At 34.8% G+C, this 18,886-nt stretch overlaps 1 protein-coding gene across 1 annotated transcript in view; it reads left to right on the plus strand.

Annotated features, from left to right (window-relative positions):
- Positions 1-18,886, plus strand: part of LOC111044615 (neurogenic locus Notch protein) — a gene marked incomplete in the record, with an annotated part of 280,748 nt that overhangs the window by 136,507 nt on the left and 125,355 nt on the right. Inside the window, 1 exon segment of the mRNA XM_039433417.1 lies at positions 4,620-4,897. Within this exon segment, the coding sequence (XP_039289351.1) occupies positions 4,620-4,897 (278 nt within the window).

Genomic DNA, 18,886 nt, shown 5'->3' on the forward strand with positions numbered 1-18,886 from the left:
GACCTCACTATATCAGTTAATCTATAACGTTAGGTAAATGCTGGTAATAACCAGAACAGTACAGCACAATAATATACCACAGTGAGATGATTTTCTGCAATGGGAAGCATAAATGTTTTATATTAGGTATGCTGATATTTTAAAGTGAATTTAAGTGTAGGGAAGGCCCAGAGAAGCAGTTAGTTTAAACAGCGATCGAGTGAAACAATTGATCTAAATCATTGTGACCTTTACAATAAAATACAAGTGAGTGAGATCACTGCTGGGGACTGTTATCACCTCCCCATTATTATTATCTTACTTCTCATTTTCTGCTCCTCGTTCTACTTCTCCTTCTATTTATCTGCCCGTTCTCTTCTTGTTCTACTTTTCCAATTCATCTTCTTGTTCTCTCATTGTTCTCCTCACCCATTTTCCTATTCATCCTATCGTGCTTCTATCCTTCCTCGTCGTCTTTTTCGTTTTCTTCTCCTTCTTCTGCTTCATCTTCTTCCCTTCCCCTCCTACAATTCATATTCCTGTCCTATTTCAGTTTTACTTCTTATCCAATTCATCTTCCTCTTCTCTCCATGTTCTCCTTCTTTAATCCATCTTCTTGTTCTCTTATAGTTCTACTTTTCATTTTCTCCTTCATTTTATCTTCCTCTTCTGTCCTTGTTCTACTTCTCTTCTCTTCTTTTCATTCATATTCCTGTTCTTGTTGTTCTATTTCTCCTCTTCTCCTACAATTCATCTCGTGTTCTCTCCTTCCTGTTCTATCTCTCATCTTCACCTATTATACATCTCCTTGTTCTCTCTTTGTTCTCTTCTTGTTCCACTTCTCCTCTCCTCATCAATTCATCTTCCTGTTCTTTTCTTCTTTCCCTTTTCCATTTGATTTTCCTATTCTCTCCTTGTTCTACTTCTCCTTTTTATTTTCTTACTTCACCAATCGTCAAAAAAGTTCATCCTTCTAGTCTTCTTTGTTCCTCTTTCGTCATTTTTGGTAGAGAGTTAGTGGGGAGGATATTTTTACTCTTTCCGAAGAATGGACATTGATATGTCCAAAGCTCCGCCAATTTATGTAGATGCATAACAATATAATTATTATATTACAAATTGCTTTTTCATATCATATACAGTTCAATAATTATTTTCTTAGTCTATATCATGTAAATTCATCTATGATTTTGCTGTATTGTAAGCTATTGTATATAAGTGTATAAGACAGTATATATTGTAATCTACATAAATAAAGTACTCAATCAATCAATCAATCAGTCATCTAGTCCATCATACGACAAATCAGATAGCTTCATCCGTTTCTATCTTTGCATCGATTTTCAACAATCTATCAAAAAATCTATCTCAATCATAAAAATTCAATATCCAAGCGTTGGAAAATACATTTTCTTGACGATCAGATATACCGGTATCAACTATCCTCCATAGAAGACAGTGGCAAGGCAGAGAATCGGCGACGCTGTTTTCACATATTTCTCCACTGCTATTATAACGTGCACCTCACTATAAAATTGTACAGTAACAGAATTACTAAACAGAGTTTACTACCAAAACTCAGTAAACAACGACCAATTCTCGTCTGGGAACCACTAGTTTCCAGGCTTGAAAAGCCAGCAACAATTATTCATTCATGTTTGTGTTTGTCCCTTTTAGCACCTCTGTTTTGTTGTTGGATGTGAGTTGTTCACGCCTTATTTGTTGGTTTTTGTTGTCAGTGATTGTTTAGCAAGGTGGGTGCTTTTATCAGGTATTCAAAACAATACCTTCCAACAAAGAGCTCTCTCACTGGCCACTGGTGATAACTGTTTTTGGAGTTTAAAATGGGTGGAATGAAAAGAAGATGGGTAAATAAAGAGACTGTATATAACTAGTAGTTCTGTGAACAGTAGACCTCACGCAGTATTCTCATCCACAAGTACCTGATTGAAACTATAGACCTTTTGGAAATACAGCAATAGACTGGCTTCTCCACACATCTGTGTAATCACTTGTCAGCTGATTTATGATGAATTATTCTATAGTCTGATTTTTACTCTAATATTGGCGTATGAAGGAGGCTCCTTTTTCATTTTATTATCCTTGAGATGCAAAATTTCCAAAAACCCTGTATATACGTCGACGCGCAATTTAAAAAGGAACATACCTGTCAAATTTCATGAAAATCTATTACCGCGTTTCGCCGTGAATGCGCAACATAAAAACATATAAACATTTAAACATTAAGAGAAATGGTAAACCGTCGACTTGAATCTTAGACCTCACTTCGCTCGGTCAATCAATGTACACAGACTGATTATGCATTCTCTATAGGTTGATGGTGATATAGTAAGGTCCACGTTATAATGGTAGTAGAGAAAGATAGGAGAACAACGTTGCTGATCCTCACTGTCTTGCCAATGCCTTCTTGACGGTAGCTGATACAGGTTTATCAATGTTAAATTAATTGTTCATTCTCGTTCAAAATAATCAATATTATATTTCATCAAACAAGAAATTATATTTTTCATTAATTTCATAATAAATTTGCATAATTAAGATGAAATAATTGTTGATTAATAATCTAATTTCAGACATTACAGCTTGAGACCTACTTCAAAAAAGTATTTGATATATAATAATAATATTGAAACAATTAGACAGCAACTTATTTATCTAACCTACTATAGGCCTAATAATCAATAAAATTCCAGATCATCATCATCTCAACAATGCTATAATAACAAAGAAAATGGAGCAGGAAAACATTAATTGTATAAAAAGTATTTTTTTATCTTTAAATTATTGTAACTGTTATCTTTATTGTTATTTCACATCCTATCTTCCCTTCCCTCAGCCCTGCCTATCTAACTACCTTCTTTCACGTCCCTATCACAAACCCTTCCCTTTCAGTTATACCATAGAGAAACAATAGCATAAGTAGATATCCCATGGTATAGTGCGATTATGTCGCAACTTTTACTGTTATCTCAAGCCGATTACTGTCTATTATTGTCGATTTTTACTGTTTTGACCGGGTAAGAGTGTATGAACGGCACAATATTGATTGATTGATTGAGTACTTTATCTATGTAGATTACAATATAAACTGGCTTATACACTTATATACAATAGCTTACAATACAGTAGAATTATAGATGAATTTACATAATATAGACTAAGAAAATAATTATTGAGAGTATATGATATGAAAAAGTAATTTGTAATATAATAACTATGGATAATTATATTGTTATGCATCCACATAAATTGGCGGAGCTTTGGACATATCAATGTCCATTCTTCGGAAAGAATATTAAAAATATCCTCCCCACTAACTCTCTACCAAAAATATGAGAGACTACCAGCGTCATAAAGCTTCACGGGAAAGAACTACGTGGACTATCAGCTTGAGATAACAGTATAAGTTGCGACATGAACGCCCTATACCATGGGATATCTACTTATGCTATCGTTTCTCTATGGTTATACCTTACCTGCCTATTACATGGGAACCATAGTTGGCAAGGTATTCTCCCCCATTTTCTTCCAGCACACGTCATTTTAGCAATATTGTCTTGTGATGTGTTAATATCATTGTTACTGCTATTGTTATTGTATATTGTATATTGCCATTTCTCATTGTATTTTTGTGAGTTGTGAATAAATTGAATTGAATCATTGTTAGAAGATGATCTTATACCTGAGCAAAGCGAAAGAGAGATAGCGCTTTCCGCTTTGTTGAATGATAGACAAGGATAGCAATACCATTTCTAATCAAACACTGCCATTATACCTTAGACATCACTGTAGAGGAACCATGTTGGGATGTAATAGATGATGAGAGAAGAGATAAGTCTTTGCACACCTTTCCATGTGTAGCTGAAGGAGTTTTTTCAAAATATCACGATATTTTCCAGAGAGTTTTCATAATTTTTTGTCGAAATAGTTATTTGTGCAACTAGTGCGCAAAGTGTCAGTTTGCTGCACCGAAAGAAACGTTTACGCCCGAGCCGTAGGCGAGGGCGGAATGGTTTCTTGAGTGCAGCAGAGGAACTTTGCGCACGTATTTCACATTAAGTTTTTCCTACAGTTACCATTGAATATGAAAAGTGGGTAATTATGGGTAAAATTGCCTGAAATCCATCAAATGTTTTTCTGTGTAATTTTATTATTGATAAAAACCTTAATCCTAAAATCCTAAAGTCCTCGTTGTCCTTGGTTATAATATATAATGAATAATAATTAGCGCGTTGTGCTTCGTTGCACCTCTGCTCACTATAGCAGCCACAGCAGTCACTGTTACCAACTTCATTTTGATTTTGCTGCACTGTTGCTCCATATAACCTACTAAGTATTTTGCGTTGCCATGTTGCAAATCTGGAGTGCAGAGAAATTTTTCCCGCACTAGAGCGGAAAAGTGATTCTTTGCGTTCTGTAATCAGTGCAGCAATGGCCACTCTCCAACGTAACTGTAGGAAAAGATGATTTCCACTCATTTCAACACCTTTTCTGAACATTTTCATCAACTCTTGACTCTTGACCAATCTAGTTTGTTTCCTCACTCATTCCACCACCTTTTTTAAATGTTTCCCTCAATTCTCAACTAATCTAGTTTTTTTTTCTCTCTTTGTTTTCAGCTGCACCTCACAATACGTGGGCGAATACTGTCAACGACTAAACCCTTGCACAACGGGTCCCGTACCCCGCTGTCAAAACGGGGGCACCTGTAACGTACGAATGTCACCCGACCATGGGAGCCCCTCGTTCTGGTGTGCGTGTCCCATCGGCTACTCGGCCTCCCTGTGTGAGATCCACATTGCCAACTCGTGTGACTCACAGCCTTGTCACAATGGAGGGACATGTACTTTGCAGTCACTGTCCAAGTACACCTGTACTTGTGCGGCTGGCTTTACTGGTAAGTTCAAAATAAATTTTTCTAAAATAAATATTTCTCAAATTTTAAAGTTCATCTGAACATAACCGTACAGTCACAAAAAATATTTGACCGAAGCGAAGCTGAGGTCTTAGTTTCGACTCGATCGGCTTTTGTCTGTTTGTTTGTTTGTACCGCAGTTACAGTCGCAGTTATTGTCCGATTTGTATGAAATTTGGTATACTAGTTCTTTGAAACAAGGCGCAGAAACGTATGTATAACGATTTTTGATAAGACCTCCGGTTTTAATATAAATCGAATATAAATTGTGCCGCTCTAAAATGTGCTGTATTGTATGAATGTTATCGTTGGAATGCTATCGATAGATGACAAGAGTTGTCAGCGGTGAACCTTGAAACGTCTGAGCCGCTCCAAATCATACTGTATTTATTAATTGAAGAAAACTTCTTACTTTATTGCACCATTTTCTTCTTCCCTTTTCAACACGATATTTCCCTGTTTCATAGATGAATAGTTTCTAGACCTACCGAACCGGCCGGAGACATCACAGCTTAGTTAGTTAGCTCTTGTTTTCGCTTTAGTATGAGATCGGAAACCGACTTGTGAGCATAAACATTCTGCATAGGCATAACAAGCCGCCATAACATTGAATCCACTTTTCATGAAAAACATTATTAGCAACCTCCTGTCATTGTCACCAACAAACCCATGTTATTTGGAATCATTTCCGTCTCACTATCGTCTGTGAGACGATTCATCGTCTAAATTGCCTACTGCATATTTCATTTTCCTGTCAGTTGACCGACTTCTTATAATTAATTGTTAGGAAATTTGTAATATTGTAAATATGGGGATGATATGAAGGTACCTCCTTGAGAGACATTTATAAATCCGGTGTCCCTGGAAACAATGTCTAGCACTTTCAAAGGAGAAAATAATAGATGTCATGGATAAATCTCACAATATACTGTACTTCCTTAATGGCCCTTCTCATTAGTTTGATAGTTGTAGGCTATTCATGAGCGAGGTCTACTGTTCGCAGAACTACTAGTATTGTAGTTAGAGAAACTATTATGTTATCATCCTTCCATCATGGAAATGTACGTTACTGCTAATCAATTTAAGCTTATAGATTGTCATTCGAGATCTCTCTTATATCATGACAAGTGAATCTGGATTACAATATATCTGATTTAAGAAAAATATGAACATGGAACACACTATCTAAGTTTGTTATCATGGATTGAAAAGTTAAAATTGATGTGTCTGATTCAAGATTTCAAACGTAATTCATGTTTGTGATTCAAGATCTAAACGTAATTCATGTGTCTAATTTAAGACTTCAATCATGTTACTTGAAAGAGTTTGATATATTTGAATGTTAGATTATCAATAATTGACACAAACAAGTAGTGATTGCTAAATACTTTTAGAATTGAATAATTTAATTATCCAACACATTTCCTCATCTAATCTGATTGTAATTTCCATCAAGATGATTCAACTGATGTGTCAGTGGAACAAGTTGTTCAGGAAGTCATATTTATTCTAAACGTCATTCATTGATTATCTTTGCAAGTTGATATATTGTTAGGTTCTGGTTATAAAGATAGGCGAACAGCGTTGCCTTTTCTCTGCCTTTCCACTGCTTTATACAGAGGATAGATGATACCGATATAAATGTGATATTAAATGTCCATTCTTGTTCAAAATTATAGATGATATCTAGAGTATCTATATATATATAAAAGCGAAATGGCACTCACTCACTGACTGACTGACTGACTCACTCACTCACTCACTCGCAGAACTCAAAATCTACTGGACCAAAAACGTTCAAATTTGGTAGGTATGTTCAGTTGGCCCTTTAGAGGCGCACTAAGAAATCTTTTGGCAATATTTTAACTCTAAGGGTTGTTTTTAAGGGTTTAAAGTTCGTCTTTTAGCATGTATATTCTTCTTCTCCCAATATCTTAATTATAATTGAAATTTCCATATCATATGTTACTATAGAACTATAATCTATATAGAATACCTCTTCGAAACAGTTGTTAACTGGCAACTAAATTAATAATTTTGTCAGGTTGGCATTAAGTTGAGTTGACTTTGTTAGGTTGGTACCAAGTTGAAGATTCAAATGCATTCATCGCGGAAAAATTGATTGGGCACTGCTACTTCAATCCTGGGAATATTATATTACTAGCCGTCAGGCTCGCTTCGCTCACCATATCCGTTTAGCAAGACGTTTAGTCTGGACCCCCGACTGGATTGTCCTAACATATGATAAAAATGCTCAAATGAAAAATGCAGGCGAGCGAAGCGAGCCTGCTGATCTTACTTACGGACGATCCAGTCGGGGGTCCAGGGGGCGGAGCCCCCTGGCTAGACGGATATGGCGAGCGAAGCGAGCCTGACGGCTAGTTATTTATATTATATCGATCATTCCTTGTTTGTATTATTGATAAACTTCTACTCCATTATAACCACCTCTCATAAATGTTACATGTTTTAAATTTCAAACCAACAGACACATGATCTATTTACATCCATTTCCACTTTTTAATCCATGTTAGTGAACTTACATGATGCTTCTGCTTCACATATGCATATTGATCTAAATTTCAGTAAAGTGAAATCATAACCCTATTTTGGACTTTTAAAGTGTTATCTAAATCTGGGAAAGAAATAGTACAAGGAGTATCCTTAGTTTTTCTCTCCCAATCAGTGCTTCTCTAAAAAATATAAATAAATATATATATAAATAAATCCACTTTCAGATTTAGGCTGGTCACACACCGATTAGTCAAGAGAAGACTAGTCACATTTAGTCACAATAATTCACATTGCTGCTTATGACGCAACTCACACTGATTAGTCATTGCAATTAGACATGAATCCATAAGCAACTATGTGAAGTATTGTGACTAAACGTGACTAGTCTTGTCTTGACTAATCGGTGTGTGACCAGCCTTACTTGTCAGGAGACGGAACTCTCGAATGAAATCTAGAAACATACATAGATCACCAGTAACCAGTAACGTTATTGTGACTAAACGTGACTAGTCTTGTCTTGTCTTGACTAATCGGTGTGTGACCAGCCTTACTTGTCAGGAGACGGAAATCTCGAATGAAATCTAGAAACATACATAGATCACCAGTAACCAGTAACGTTATTGTGACTAAACGTGACTAGTCTTGTCTTATCTTGACTAATCGGTGTGTGACCAGCCTTACTTGTCAGGAGACGGAAATCTAGAAACATACATAGATCACCAGTAACCAGTAACGTTATTGTGACTAAACGTGACTAGTCTTGTCTTGTCTTGACTAATCGGTGTGTGACCAGCCTTACTTGTCAGGAGACGGAAATCTCGAATGAAATCTAGAAACATACATAGATCACCAGTAACCAGTAACGCTATTGTGACTAAACGTGACTAGTCTTGTCTTATCTTGACTAATCGGTGTGTGACCAGCCTTACTTGTCAGGAGACGGAAATCTCGAATGAAATCTAGAAACATACATAGATCACCAGTAACCAGTAACGTTATTGTGACTAACGTGACTAGTCTTGTCTTATCTTGACTAATCGGTGTGTGTGACCAGCCTTACTTGTCAGGAGACGGAAATCTAGAAACATACATAGATCACCAGTAACAGTAACGTTATTGTGACTAAACGTGACTAGTCTTGTCTTGTCTTGACTAATCGGTGTGTGACCAGCCTTACTTGTCAGGAGACGGAAATCTCGAATGAAATCTAGAAACATACATAGATCACCAGTAACCAGTAACGTTATTGTGACTAAACGTGACTAGTCTTGTCTTGTCTTGACTAATCGGTGTGTGACCAGCCTTACTTGTCAGGAGACGGAAATCTCGAATGAATCTAGAAACATACATAGATCACCAGTAACCAGTAACGTTATTGTGACTAAACGTGACTAGTCTTGTCTTATCTTGACTAATCGGTGTGTGACCAGCCTTACTTGTCAGGAGACGGAAATCTAGAAACATACATAGATCACCAGTAACCAGTAACGTTATTGTGACTAAACGTGACTAGTCTTGTCTTATCTTGACTAATCGGTGTGTGACCAGCCTTACTTGTCAGGAGACGGAAATCACGAATGAAATCTAGAAAGCTAGAAACATACATAGATCACCAGTAACCAGTAACGTTATTGTGACTAAACGTGACTAGTCTTGTCTTGTCTTGACTAATCGGTGTCATGAGACGGAAATCTCGAATGAAATCTAGAAACATACATAGATCACCAGTAACCAGTAATGTTATCAAAGTATCTCATCTCACAGAGAGTCTGCAGAACAAGTTATCACAGACTCTCTGCAGATCTGTGGGTCAAGCGTCTCTTGCCTCTTACTTCATTGACAGATATTTAATATCAACAATTTTAAATGGTTATCAGTGATATATTATGATAATCATCCACTAAAGTTAATATGATATCTAGTTCATTGAGGATACCACTGTATTCTCTACCTGAGGATGATGCCCACTTGAGCTCAAGGCTTGTACGTGGGTAATTAGGCGGATGATGACTGATAAATTACCTACAACTTTAGGTGGGCTTCGAACACGAGGGGTCGGTTAGAAATAGACTGTATAAAACCATAGAGAAACAATAGCGTAAGTAGATATCCCTTGGTATAGGGCGTTTATGTCGCAACTTTTACTGTTATCTCAAGACGATTACTGTTGATTATTGTCGAATTTTACTGTTTTGTTGGGGTGAGAGTGTATGAACGGCACAATATGAGAGACTACCAGTGTCACACAGCTTCACGGGAAAGAATTACAGGAACTATCGGCTTGAGATAACAGTAAAAGTTGCGACATAAACGCCCTATACCATGGGTCTACTTACGCTATTGTTTCTCTATGATAAAACTCTTTACAACATTACAATTTTCCAGTAAATCAGTGGAATTTACTTCAGTTCATATACTAAATACAATGAGAAGACTTGGATTCATCTGGTCATCAGATATATATTTACCATATTATATATTATTCAGTTCAATGAAGAGACTATCAGAATCATAATACAGATTTTGAGAGCAGGTTATGTTATAAAATCTTGTCAGACCATGAGAAGAAGGATGTTATGTCCAATATAGAGATGCTAAATACACACTAAGTGCTACTCTAAGTATCGACCTCTCCTTCCAACTTGTGCTTCATATATATCTACCTCTCATTCTAACTTATGTTCCAGTATAATACAGTGACGCTCTGTATATGCACCTCTCATTTTAACCCGTTGTATCATTGTATACAGTCCTACTCTATGTATATCTACCTCTCGTTCTAATACATGCCTCTCAATCTATCTACTTTCTCGTATAGTGAGGTCCACGTTATAATGGCAGTGTTTGAATGGAAATAGTATTGCTATCATTGTCTATCATGCAACAAAGCGGAAAGCGCTATCTCTTTCTCGCTTTGCTCGGTTGCTAGATCGTCTTTTAAGAATGTAGAATTGATAATTAATTAACAAAATATTCATTTAATTATGAAAATTCACTATGAAATTATTGAAAAAATATATTTTTTCCTTAATAAAATATAATTGATTATTTGAAACAAGAATGAACAGCTAATATTGCATCAATAAAACTGTATCAGCTATCGTCTATAGAAGGCATTTACAAGACAGAGGATCGGCAACGTTGCTTTGCTATCTTTCTCCATTGCCATTATAACGTGGACCTCACTATAGTAACCTACCCTTCTCTATATATCTACTTCTCGTTGTGATCTGTCCATGCCTCTCTATCCATCTCCCTCTCGTAGCAGCCTCTCTATATATCTAATTCTCTTTTTAATCTGTGCTGCATCTCTATCCATCTACCTCTTGTGGCAGCCTCTCTATATATCTAATTCTCGTTGTAATCAGTGCTGCCTCTCTATCCATCTCCCTCTCGTAGCAGCCTCTCTATATATCTACTTCTCGTTGTGATCTGTACGTACCTCTATATCTATCTACCTTTCGTTCTAAGCTGAACAATCAGGAGATCCTCCAACCACCGGTTTGGAAAGTTGATCAACTTATTCAGATCTAGTCGTCAAGTATTTTAAAGCATGGGAAAAATTCGCTCGCCAACTCTGACAGGTCGAGATTGTAAAAGCTGTTTTGTTTGAGTTTGCCTCGAGCAAATTGAATCGTTCTGACAATAAATAATTCTACTTGTTAATCGACAAAGCTGGTCGTTTGACCTATTCAAGTTGTATTTACGATTCCACTGCAGATAGTGATTACGATCAGCTGTTATATGATTGAGATTTCAAAAGAGTAACAGATAAATTTGTAGGGTGTTACCGATTTGAATATAATATTTCCTCATACATTTTTAATACTCGTTAGAATTGTCAGTGATATCAAAAGAGTAACAGATAAATTTTCAGGGTGTGTGTTACCAATTTTATACATTACCTCTTACAATTTTTAATATTCAGTATTGGAAGTTATATCTAAAGAGTAACATATAAATTTGTAGGGTGTTACCGATTTGAATACATTTTTTAATACTCGTTAGTTTTGTTAGTGATAGTGATACCAAAGTGTATTAGATAGATTCGTAGGCGAAACTGATTTGAATACATTATATTTCATGCTGGTTACCATTATTTGATACTCGTTTGTATTTTAAGTGATATCAAAGTGTAACAGATAAATTCGTAGGCGGAACTGATTCGAATACATACATTTTTCATGACGTTTTTAGAACCAATTAATTTTTATTTGTTTTTTGTGATTAATTGTTAGAATCATAAACCAGTCGAATTACCAGTAGGTAGTTGAAACTCTGTAGTTGTATAATATATTATTTATTTATTTGTATCATTGACAGCCACAAACCTCTATTACAATATAATATGATTGGGAGAAGACAACAGGCATAGCCCAAAACTGTCTCCTCCCAAAGTTTTACAAATAAAAGTTTCAAAAAAAATGAGGTTATTATGTTGAATGCATGAAGGGTGCCAGTTTCATTTTATACCTAATATACTGTAACAAACTAGAGCTGTAACATTTCTGAAAATAATATAAATAATTATAAAATCAAAATTTGAAGAATTTTGAAGTTTTCTTGAAATAGTTACACATATAGAAATTCGATATGTTCTCCTTAACAGACTGCTGCTGTATAACAGATCCAGAATATTCTCCAGTATTATACTTTTTGGTTGTTGCTCTGGGAACTGTTTTTTAATTTTCCTTTCCCCCTCGTTCTCATTTGTAAACTGCTTTGATTCATGTCTATTCATGATAATTTCAGTGGAAAAATTACTAGAAACTGTTTTGATTCATGATAATTTTAGTGGAAAAAAATACTAGGACCAGGCTACATATCTCTGATTTGAATGGTATATACCTCTGATTTGAATGATATACAAGGACCAAGGTACATCCCTTTGATTTGAATGGTATATACCTCTGATTTTATTTATTTATCTATTTATTCATCACATTGTGTACAAATACTTAACATGAGGGAAGGCACAACAGGCTCATGCCCATAACTGTCCCATTTCCAATTTATACTATACTGTCCAAATCAAAATGTTGGTTATGTCACTTTCACTTTTCAAAATAAAATTTATGCTCTTCAATACTCAGACTTTAAACGAGCAAATTTTGAACCAAATAGATACTATTAGAGCCTAGATTTGAAAAATCTAGAAAACAGTAACTTAATAATTATTCAAAAAGTCTAAATTTTGATTGAAACTAAAAATTTTCCAGCTAAAATCTCATTCTTTACAGAAAATCACATTGAATGATTGAATGATATCATTGATTTGAATGATATACCTTTCAACTTTCATAAGTCTTCAACTCATCTCATTTTTATTCATTTATTATAGTATTTATTTATTTATTTATTCATATGCAAATACAATTCAGGTAAAAACAACAGGCATTTGCCCAAAACTGCTTCAAACCTTAATTTGGAATACACAGTCTAAAGGTTATGCTACTTACGTAACTTAAATGATAATTTGTACACAATTTTGAGTCCAAAAAATGTATCTACTACAATTTTGAATCTATTAGATTGATCAATTTCCAAATACGAATCCAAACAAAACTCTTCCTTCACAATTGCAAAAAAATATTGAAAATTTCACTCAAATCCACAAACTCATGTAAACATCAAAACATATGTTTAACGAATGTATTAAGACATGAATATATTTATTATTCATTATAGTATTGTTTATTCATTTTATTATAACATTTTCATAAGAGATGACTGACCGGGAGAGAAAAACTAAGGATACTTCTTGTACTATCTCTCTCACAAATTTAGATTAAATTTAGATCATTTAACTTCCATCTCCCAAGTCCTCAGTAAACAATCTTCCAAGTCCTAAGCAGTCGATTACGAAAGCAAAGTACTCAAGTACTGCTTGAGATCCGATAACTTAGCACTGTGCTTCGATTAGTTTCAAACAGGTTGTCTGAGATAAGTGAGTCTTAAAATCTTCTAGAGATCCACAGCTGACCTAAATTCTAAAAACCTGATCAATAAAAAATACTCATTGAGCGTATCTACTTACCACTCATACTCTTCATATACTACTAACTTATGAGAGTTTAAAAATGGTATTGCATTATAGGATTGGCCCAACTGGTTAAGGTACCGTAGTTAAGGTAGTATTAATTTATTACAGCTATTGACCCGGCGAGTCAGGTAGAGATTCTAGTTAAGGCAAGACGACTGTATTAAAACTAATTAAATTCATTAGGAAGCCGCTTAACGGTCGTTAAAAACAATTCCGATGGGTTAGTATTCTATTCAATAAGGTAAAATAATGTAATAAAACGTGCGGGCTATGATGAGAGAGACTTTCTTTAACGGGTATGTTTCTAACTTGGAGAGAGCTTACGTGGTTTGCATATATGTTTGTTAATTTGATTTTAATTCTCAAATAGATATGTTATTGTTCTATTCTTCCGTAGTGATCATAAAATTTGGAAATTATTTTCTTAGCCATCTATTAATATTCCAGTTGGACTTTCAAATTTCATCACAGCAGTAAAATGGTTTTTACCTCCACCTACTGTCAAAAGTACTTACTTTACTCCCTGAAACATGATACTAAAGTGTCACTTTTTCGCTCTCGGTTGTAAAAAACAGAAAAACAACCTAGGGAGTAAAAGTGACTCCATTTAAATAACATGGGAAGCATCTCTATTTTAAAAACGTACATTTGGAATAGGTCAGAAGGTCTAAGCTCAGATGAGAAAGCATAATAGAGGTGTCTGTCATTGAGTCAACTGAATTCAATACCACAACCAGAAATTTGATTAACTCATGAAATATATGTTTGTATGATAATAATTATATTCTTAATATTAGTAGACGATAAAAATTTATACAATTTTTAAAATATTTTATTCTATTCAAAATACCAGCTAACAGATATTTTTGATCTGCAATTCAAATCTGAACTGCGTGATCTGGAGTCAGCCATTTTTGGTAGCTGCTCAGCTGATATAATTGTTACAACTTTTGCTGATAGATAGCGCAATCGGCAGTGCCAATCAGACGACCGGTTTTTAGGTTTTAGATTTAGGTTATGTTGTTAGGAATCATTGTCACCAATACGTAAGTTAATAGAATGATTTTATTTGCAGTTTCTTTAAAAAAATGTAGATGGAGGAAAAATGTTGTGTACATCACGAGCGAAAAATACTCTTTCTCCCTCAGGAGAATTGCTGCCCTCGGCTTCGCCTCGGGCTTCAAACTTTTTCCCACAGGGAGAAAAAGTCATACTTTTCACTCTAGATATACAAATAACTATTAGATGTTTCTCCTGAATTCCAATTCCAATGCTGCACCCTATTGCTTTAGATGGGTTTCAAACCACAGAAAACTGATTTTTGATTTAACACATAGTGGAGCTATCCTCAAGAAGTCACCCTTCCAACAAGCTTCCTTCATAATCTTTGTTATTTTTCACGCTTGTGGTTTTTATTTTATGTACACTTTTTCCAATCTCCTCTCTCCTTTTCAATATCTTCTTGTTGATTCTTTCTCCTTTTCATCTAAAAATACTAATCCTTAAACTTGTTTTTCGTTCTTCTTTATTATTTTATTTATTTATTGTATAAAATACTATAATCATAATACAATTATGACATTGGAGGAAAAACTAGGCTAAGCCTGTACTATTTCTCTCCAAAAATTTTGATAAAATGTTAATGTTGTCCAAAAGATAAGGTTATATAGTCACACACTGCTTCGTCACTTGATTTTCGGTACAGAAATGATGATTTAAAATTTTGAATTTTGAAGGTTGATTTTATACTCTAAATGAATCACAATAAATTATAAACTTTAGAAATATTGATTTATTATCAATTCACCTATTATCATTCACCTTCCAAAATCCTTCTCTGGTTTAAGCAAAATTCATTGAGAATCGAACAAATAAGAAATTTCAACCACTTTTCAAATCTTCTCAATATTTTCAAATATTTTAGATCACAGATTCTCATAAATATCCACTTTTCCATCTCTTTTCCCAACCGGCAAGTTACCCATGCTCCGCTAGTGTCTGTTTACAGTACTTGACAAACTAGAAACTTGACGTTCTGAAATCTTGAAGAACTGAAAATAGGTCTCTAACTGATAATAGGAAAAAGCTGGGAATTTTCATACAGGAAAGCTTTTCCTTGTTCAATGAGAGGAAACAGTGAGCCATTATGACCTTTCAGCCTTATAATCCCTGTGATATTCTCTGAACATTCTATTCTTGTTCCATATGAGAACACCAATTCTAGTTTAATTAGGAATCGATATGCAAAATTCCAAGTTAATCAGTGCAGTGAATTTCCTATCATGTGCGTGTATAAGCAGCTTCTTTCTTTTATCATGTTATAGATTATCAAAGACAAATAAGCAAGTAAATAATTGAACGGTGTTTTCCTCATGCTATTAAATTGTCTAGGTAAAACCATCGATAAGTGAAAAACATCGAACAGTAAACATCGATGTTAAAAACATCGATGTTTGATGTTGAAACATCGATGTTTTTAAACATCGATGTATCGATACCCATCCCTACTATTAATTTTCCCTCTCCTTTATTCTTTCCCTTTCAAACGCCTCTCCACTTCCTTTTTCTTTACTTTGTAATATTTCTCATGTAACTTCTTCCAATCTCTGACTTTTTCAATATTTCTTCTTTTATTAAAGACCTTTGTACACATTTTCACCTTCGATTCAAGCATAATATTTCAGTCAAATACTGTTATTATTTGTACTTCGTACTTAGAATAATTGCTGCCATTTATTCCATTGATCTCCAGCCAAATAACACCTAATCTCAAGTCATGAATGAAACCTCTAGTGTATCGTGAACTTTACTGAACTTTTGAATGATTATCATCTATAAACAACACTTTAGCTAAACATAGGCTAAGATAAACACATAGGTTACAGTGCGGTCTACGTTTTAATGGCAGTATTTGTACAGCATTGGTGTTGCTATCCTTGTCTATCATTTGACAAACGAAATAACCCTATCCTTCTCTACTATGCAACAATGCCAGATCGTTGTTTAACAATGTAGAAATATAATTAATGAACGAAATATTCAATCTGAATTGAGAAAATTAATATTTGATCATTGCAAAATACATGTTTTGATAAATAAAATGATATCGGAGACCGAGCTTCGCTCTGGAGTACAAAAGCATGAAAAATGTAATACAAAAGAAGAAATTATAATAATTATAATTATAATTTGACAATTTATTAGTCTTTTTCATTCAAGAAATTATAACATTCATACAGAAATGTTCAATCTAATTACAGTAAATTGAGATTAATTCCTGGTGTTGGTATCCTTGTCTATCATTCGACAAACGAAATAACCCTATCCTTCTCTACTATGCAACGTTGCCAGATCGTTGTTTAACAATGTAGAAATATAATCTGAAAGACAAGATTTCCCTACCAAAGGCCCAGTTGAACAAAAGCCGGTTAGATTTTAATCCTGATTAACTCCACGTGAACCAAATCAGAGAAGACCATTTCGAAGAGTTGGATCTACTGGAATTAATGAGGATTGGAAATAACCTGGCTTTTTTGCAACCGGCACTTAGTACCTGATTGAATGATTACAAAAGTTCAACAGCTGAGTCATAATTTTGACACAGTCCACCACAAATGAACTCGCTCACTCACTTCCATCACCAACAGACGACGAAATAATTATTATCAGCTGTTTTTCCAAGGATGATTAATAATTATCCTTGTAATGTCCTTTAGCGAGTTTTCCAAGGGATGAGACCTAGTTCAATCGAATCGTTATATTATAAACCTACTATGTTCTGAATGTCGTGAGAATCGTTAAAGCCGTTTTCGAGATCCGGTGAAATACAAACATATAAACATAAAAACAGAAGTTGCTCGTTTAATAGTATAGGATAATTGATTAGTTCAAAACAAGAATAAACAGTTAATATTACATCAGATATACCGGCATCAGCTATACTCTATAGACGGCAGTGGCAAGGCAGAGAATCGGCAACGCTGTTCTTCTATCTTTTCTCACTGCCTTTATAACGTGGACCTCTCCATAGCGTTATGGTGAACTTTAGTGAACCATTGAATGACTATCATTGATAAACAACACATTGACAAAACATGGACTCCGTTATTGATAAGGACATAGGTTTCCCTTTATTATAAAGCAAAAACCACCGATTTATATAGTGAGATTTATTCCAAAATTTCAGCATTTGTTAAATGGGTAGTATTGATGGTACTAGTATTTCTGTGAACAGTAGACCTCACGCAGTATTCTCATCCACAAGTGCCTGATTGAAACTATAGACCTTATGGAAATACAGCAATAGACTGGCTTCTCCACACATCTGTGTAATCACTTGTCAGCTGATTTATGATGAATAATTCTATAGTCTGATTTTTACTCTAATATTGGCGTATGAAGGAGGCTCCTTTTTCCTTTTATATTATCCTTGAAATGCAAAATTTCAAAAAACCTTGTATATACGTCGATGCGCAATTAAAAAAGAACATACCTGTCAAATTTCATGAAAATCTATTACCGCGTTTCGCCGTAAATGCGCAACATATAAACATTTAAACATTAAGAGAAATGCCAAACCGTCGACTTGAATCTAAGACCTCACTTCGCTCGGTCAATAATAGAAATGACAGTCAAAACCACCCAAAAAAACTGATGAATTCCATTCTGTCGAATCATGATGAATGCCATTCAAAACCCACCCCAATATATCACAAACCATGTATTGAAACCACCCACAAGTTCATTGAATGACTCCAATTTATTCTTTTCTGATCATGATCTTTCTGCCATCTCATCTGTGGCGTTAAACAAAGAATAAAAAACGAAAACCACCCCCGAAAATAGGGGTAAGGGCAGCCTTATCCTTTTCAAAGGGCGGGTGAGGATTTGAATGAAAATGTAACAGACTGTCCGCAGGGGTGTGTGGTTGGAAGGGTGAGTTGTTGATACTGTTTAAACATATAAACTTATAAACATATAAACATTTAAACATTAAGAGAAATGCCAAACCGTCGACTTGAATCTTAGACCTCACTTCGCTCGGTCAATTTACAAGGAATGCTGTCAATTTGAAGTGAGTCTGTCTTTAGAAATGAAAGAAGTTGCCAACACTTTAATTGAATATTCGTGAGAGTGCAGTCCATAGGTCGCAGTGCGGAGAACCTCTTTATATGCTAATATTTCTCCGCCTCATTTCATTTCACCTATTAACTCAATAATAGTTAAATGTGTGTGCGATTGTAAATGTGACGGATCTTGGGAGGCTCATAGATAATTCGCTGCTAAATTATAGATGAATGGATAAATGCTCAACTTGCTTTATTCCCTCTTCTTCTTCATCTTCTTCTTCTTCTTCTTCTTCTTCTTCTTCTTCTTCTTCTTCTTCCACTCCTCCTTCTTCTTCTTCTTCTTCT

This window comes from Nilaparvata lugens, chromosome 7 (assembly GCF_014356525.2).
Source record: "Nilaparvata lugens isolate BPH chromosome 7, ASM1435652v1, whole genome shotgun sequence".
In the NCBI taxonomy this organism is placed as follows: domain Eukaryota; kingdom Metazoa; phylum Arthropoda; class Insecta; order Hemiptera; family Delphacidae; genus Nilaparvata; species Nilaparvata lugens.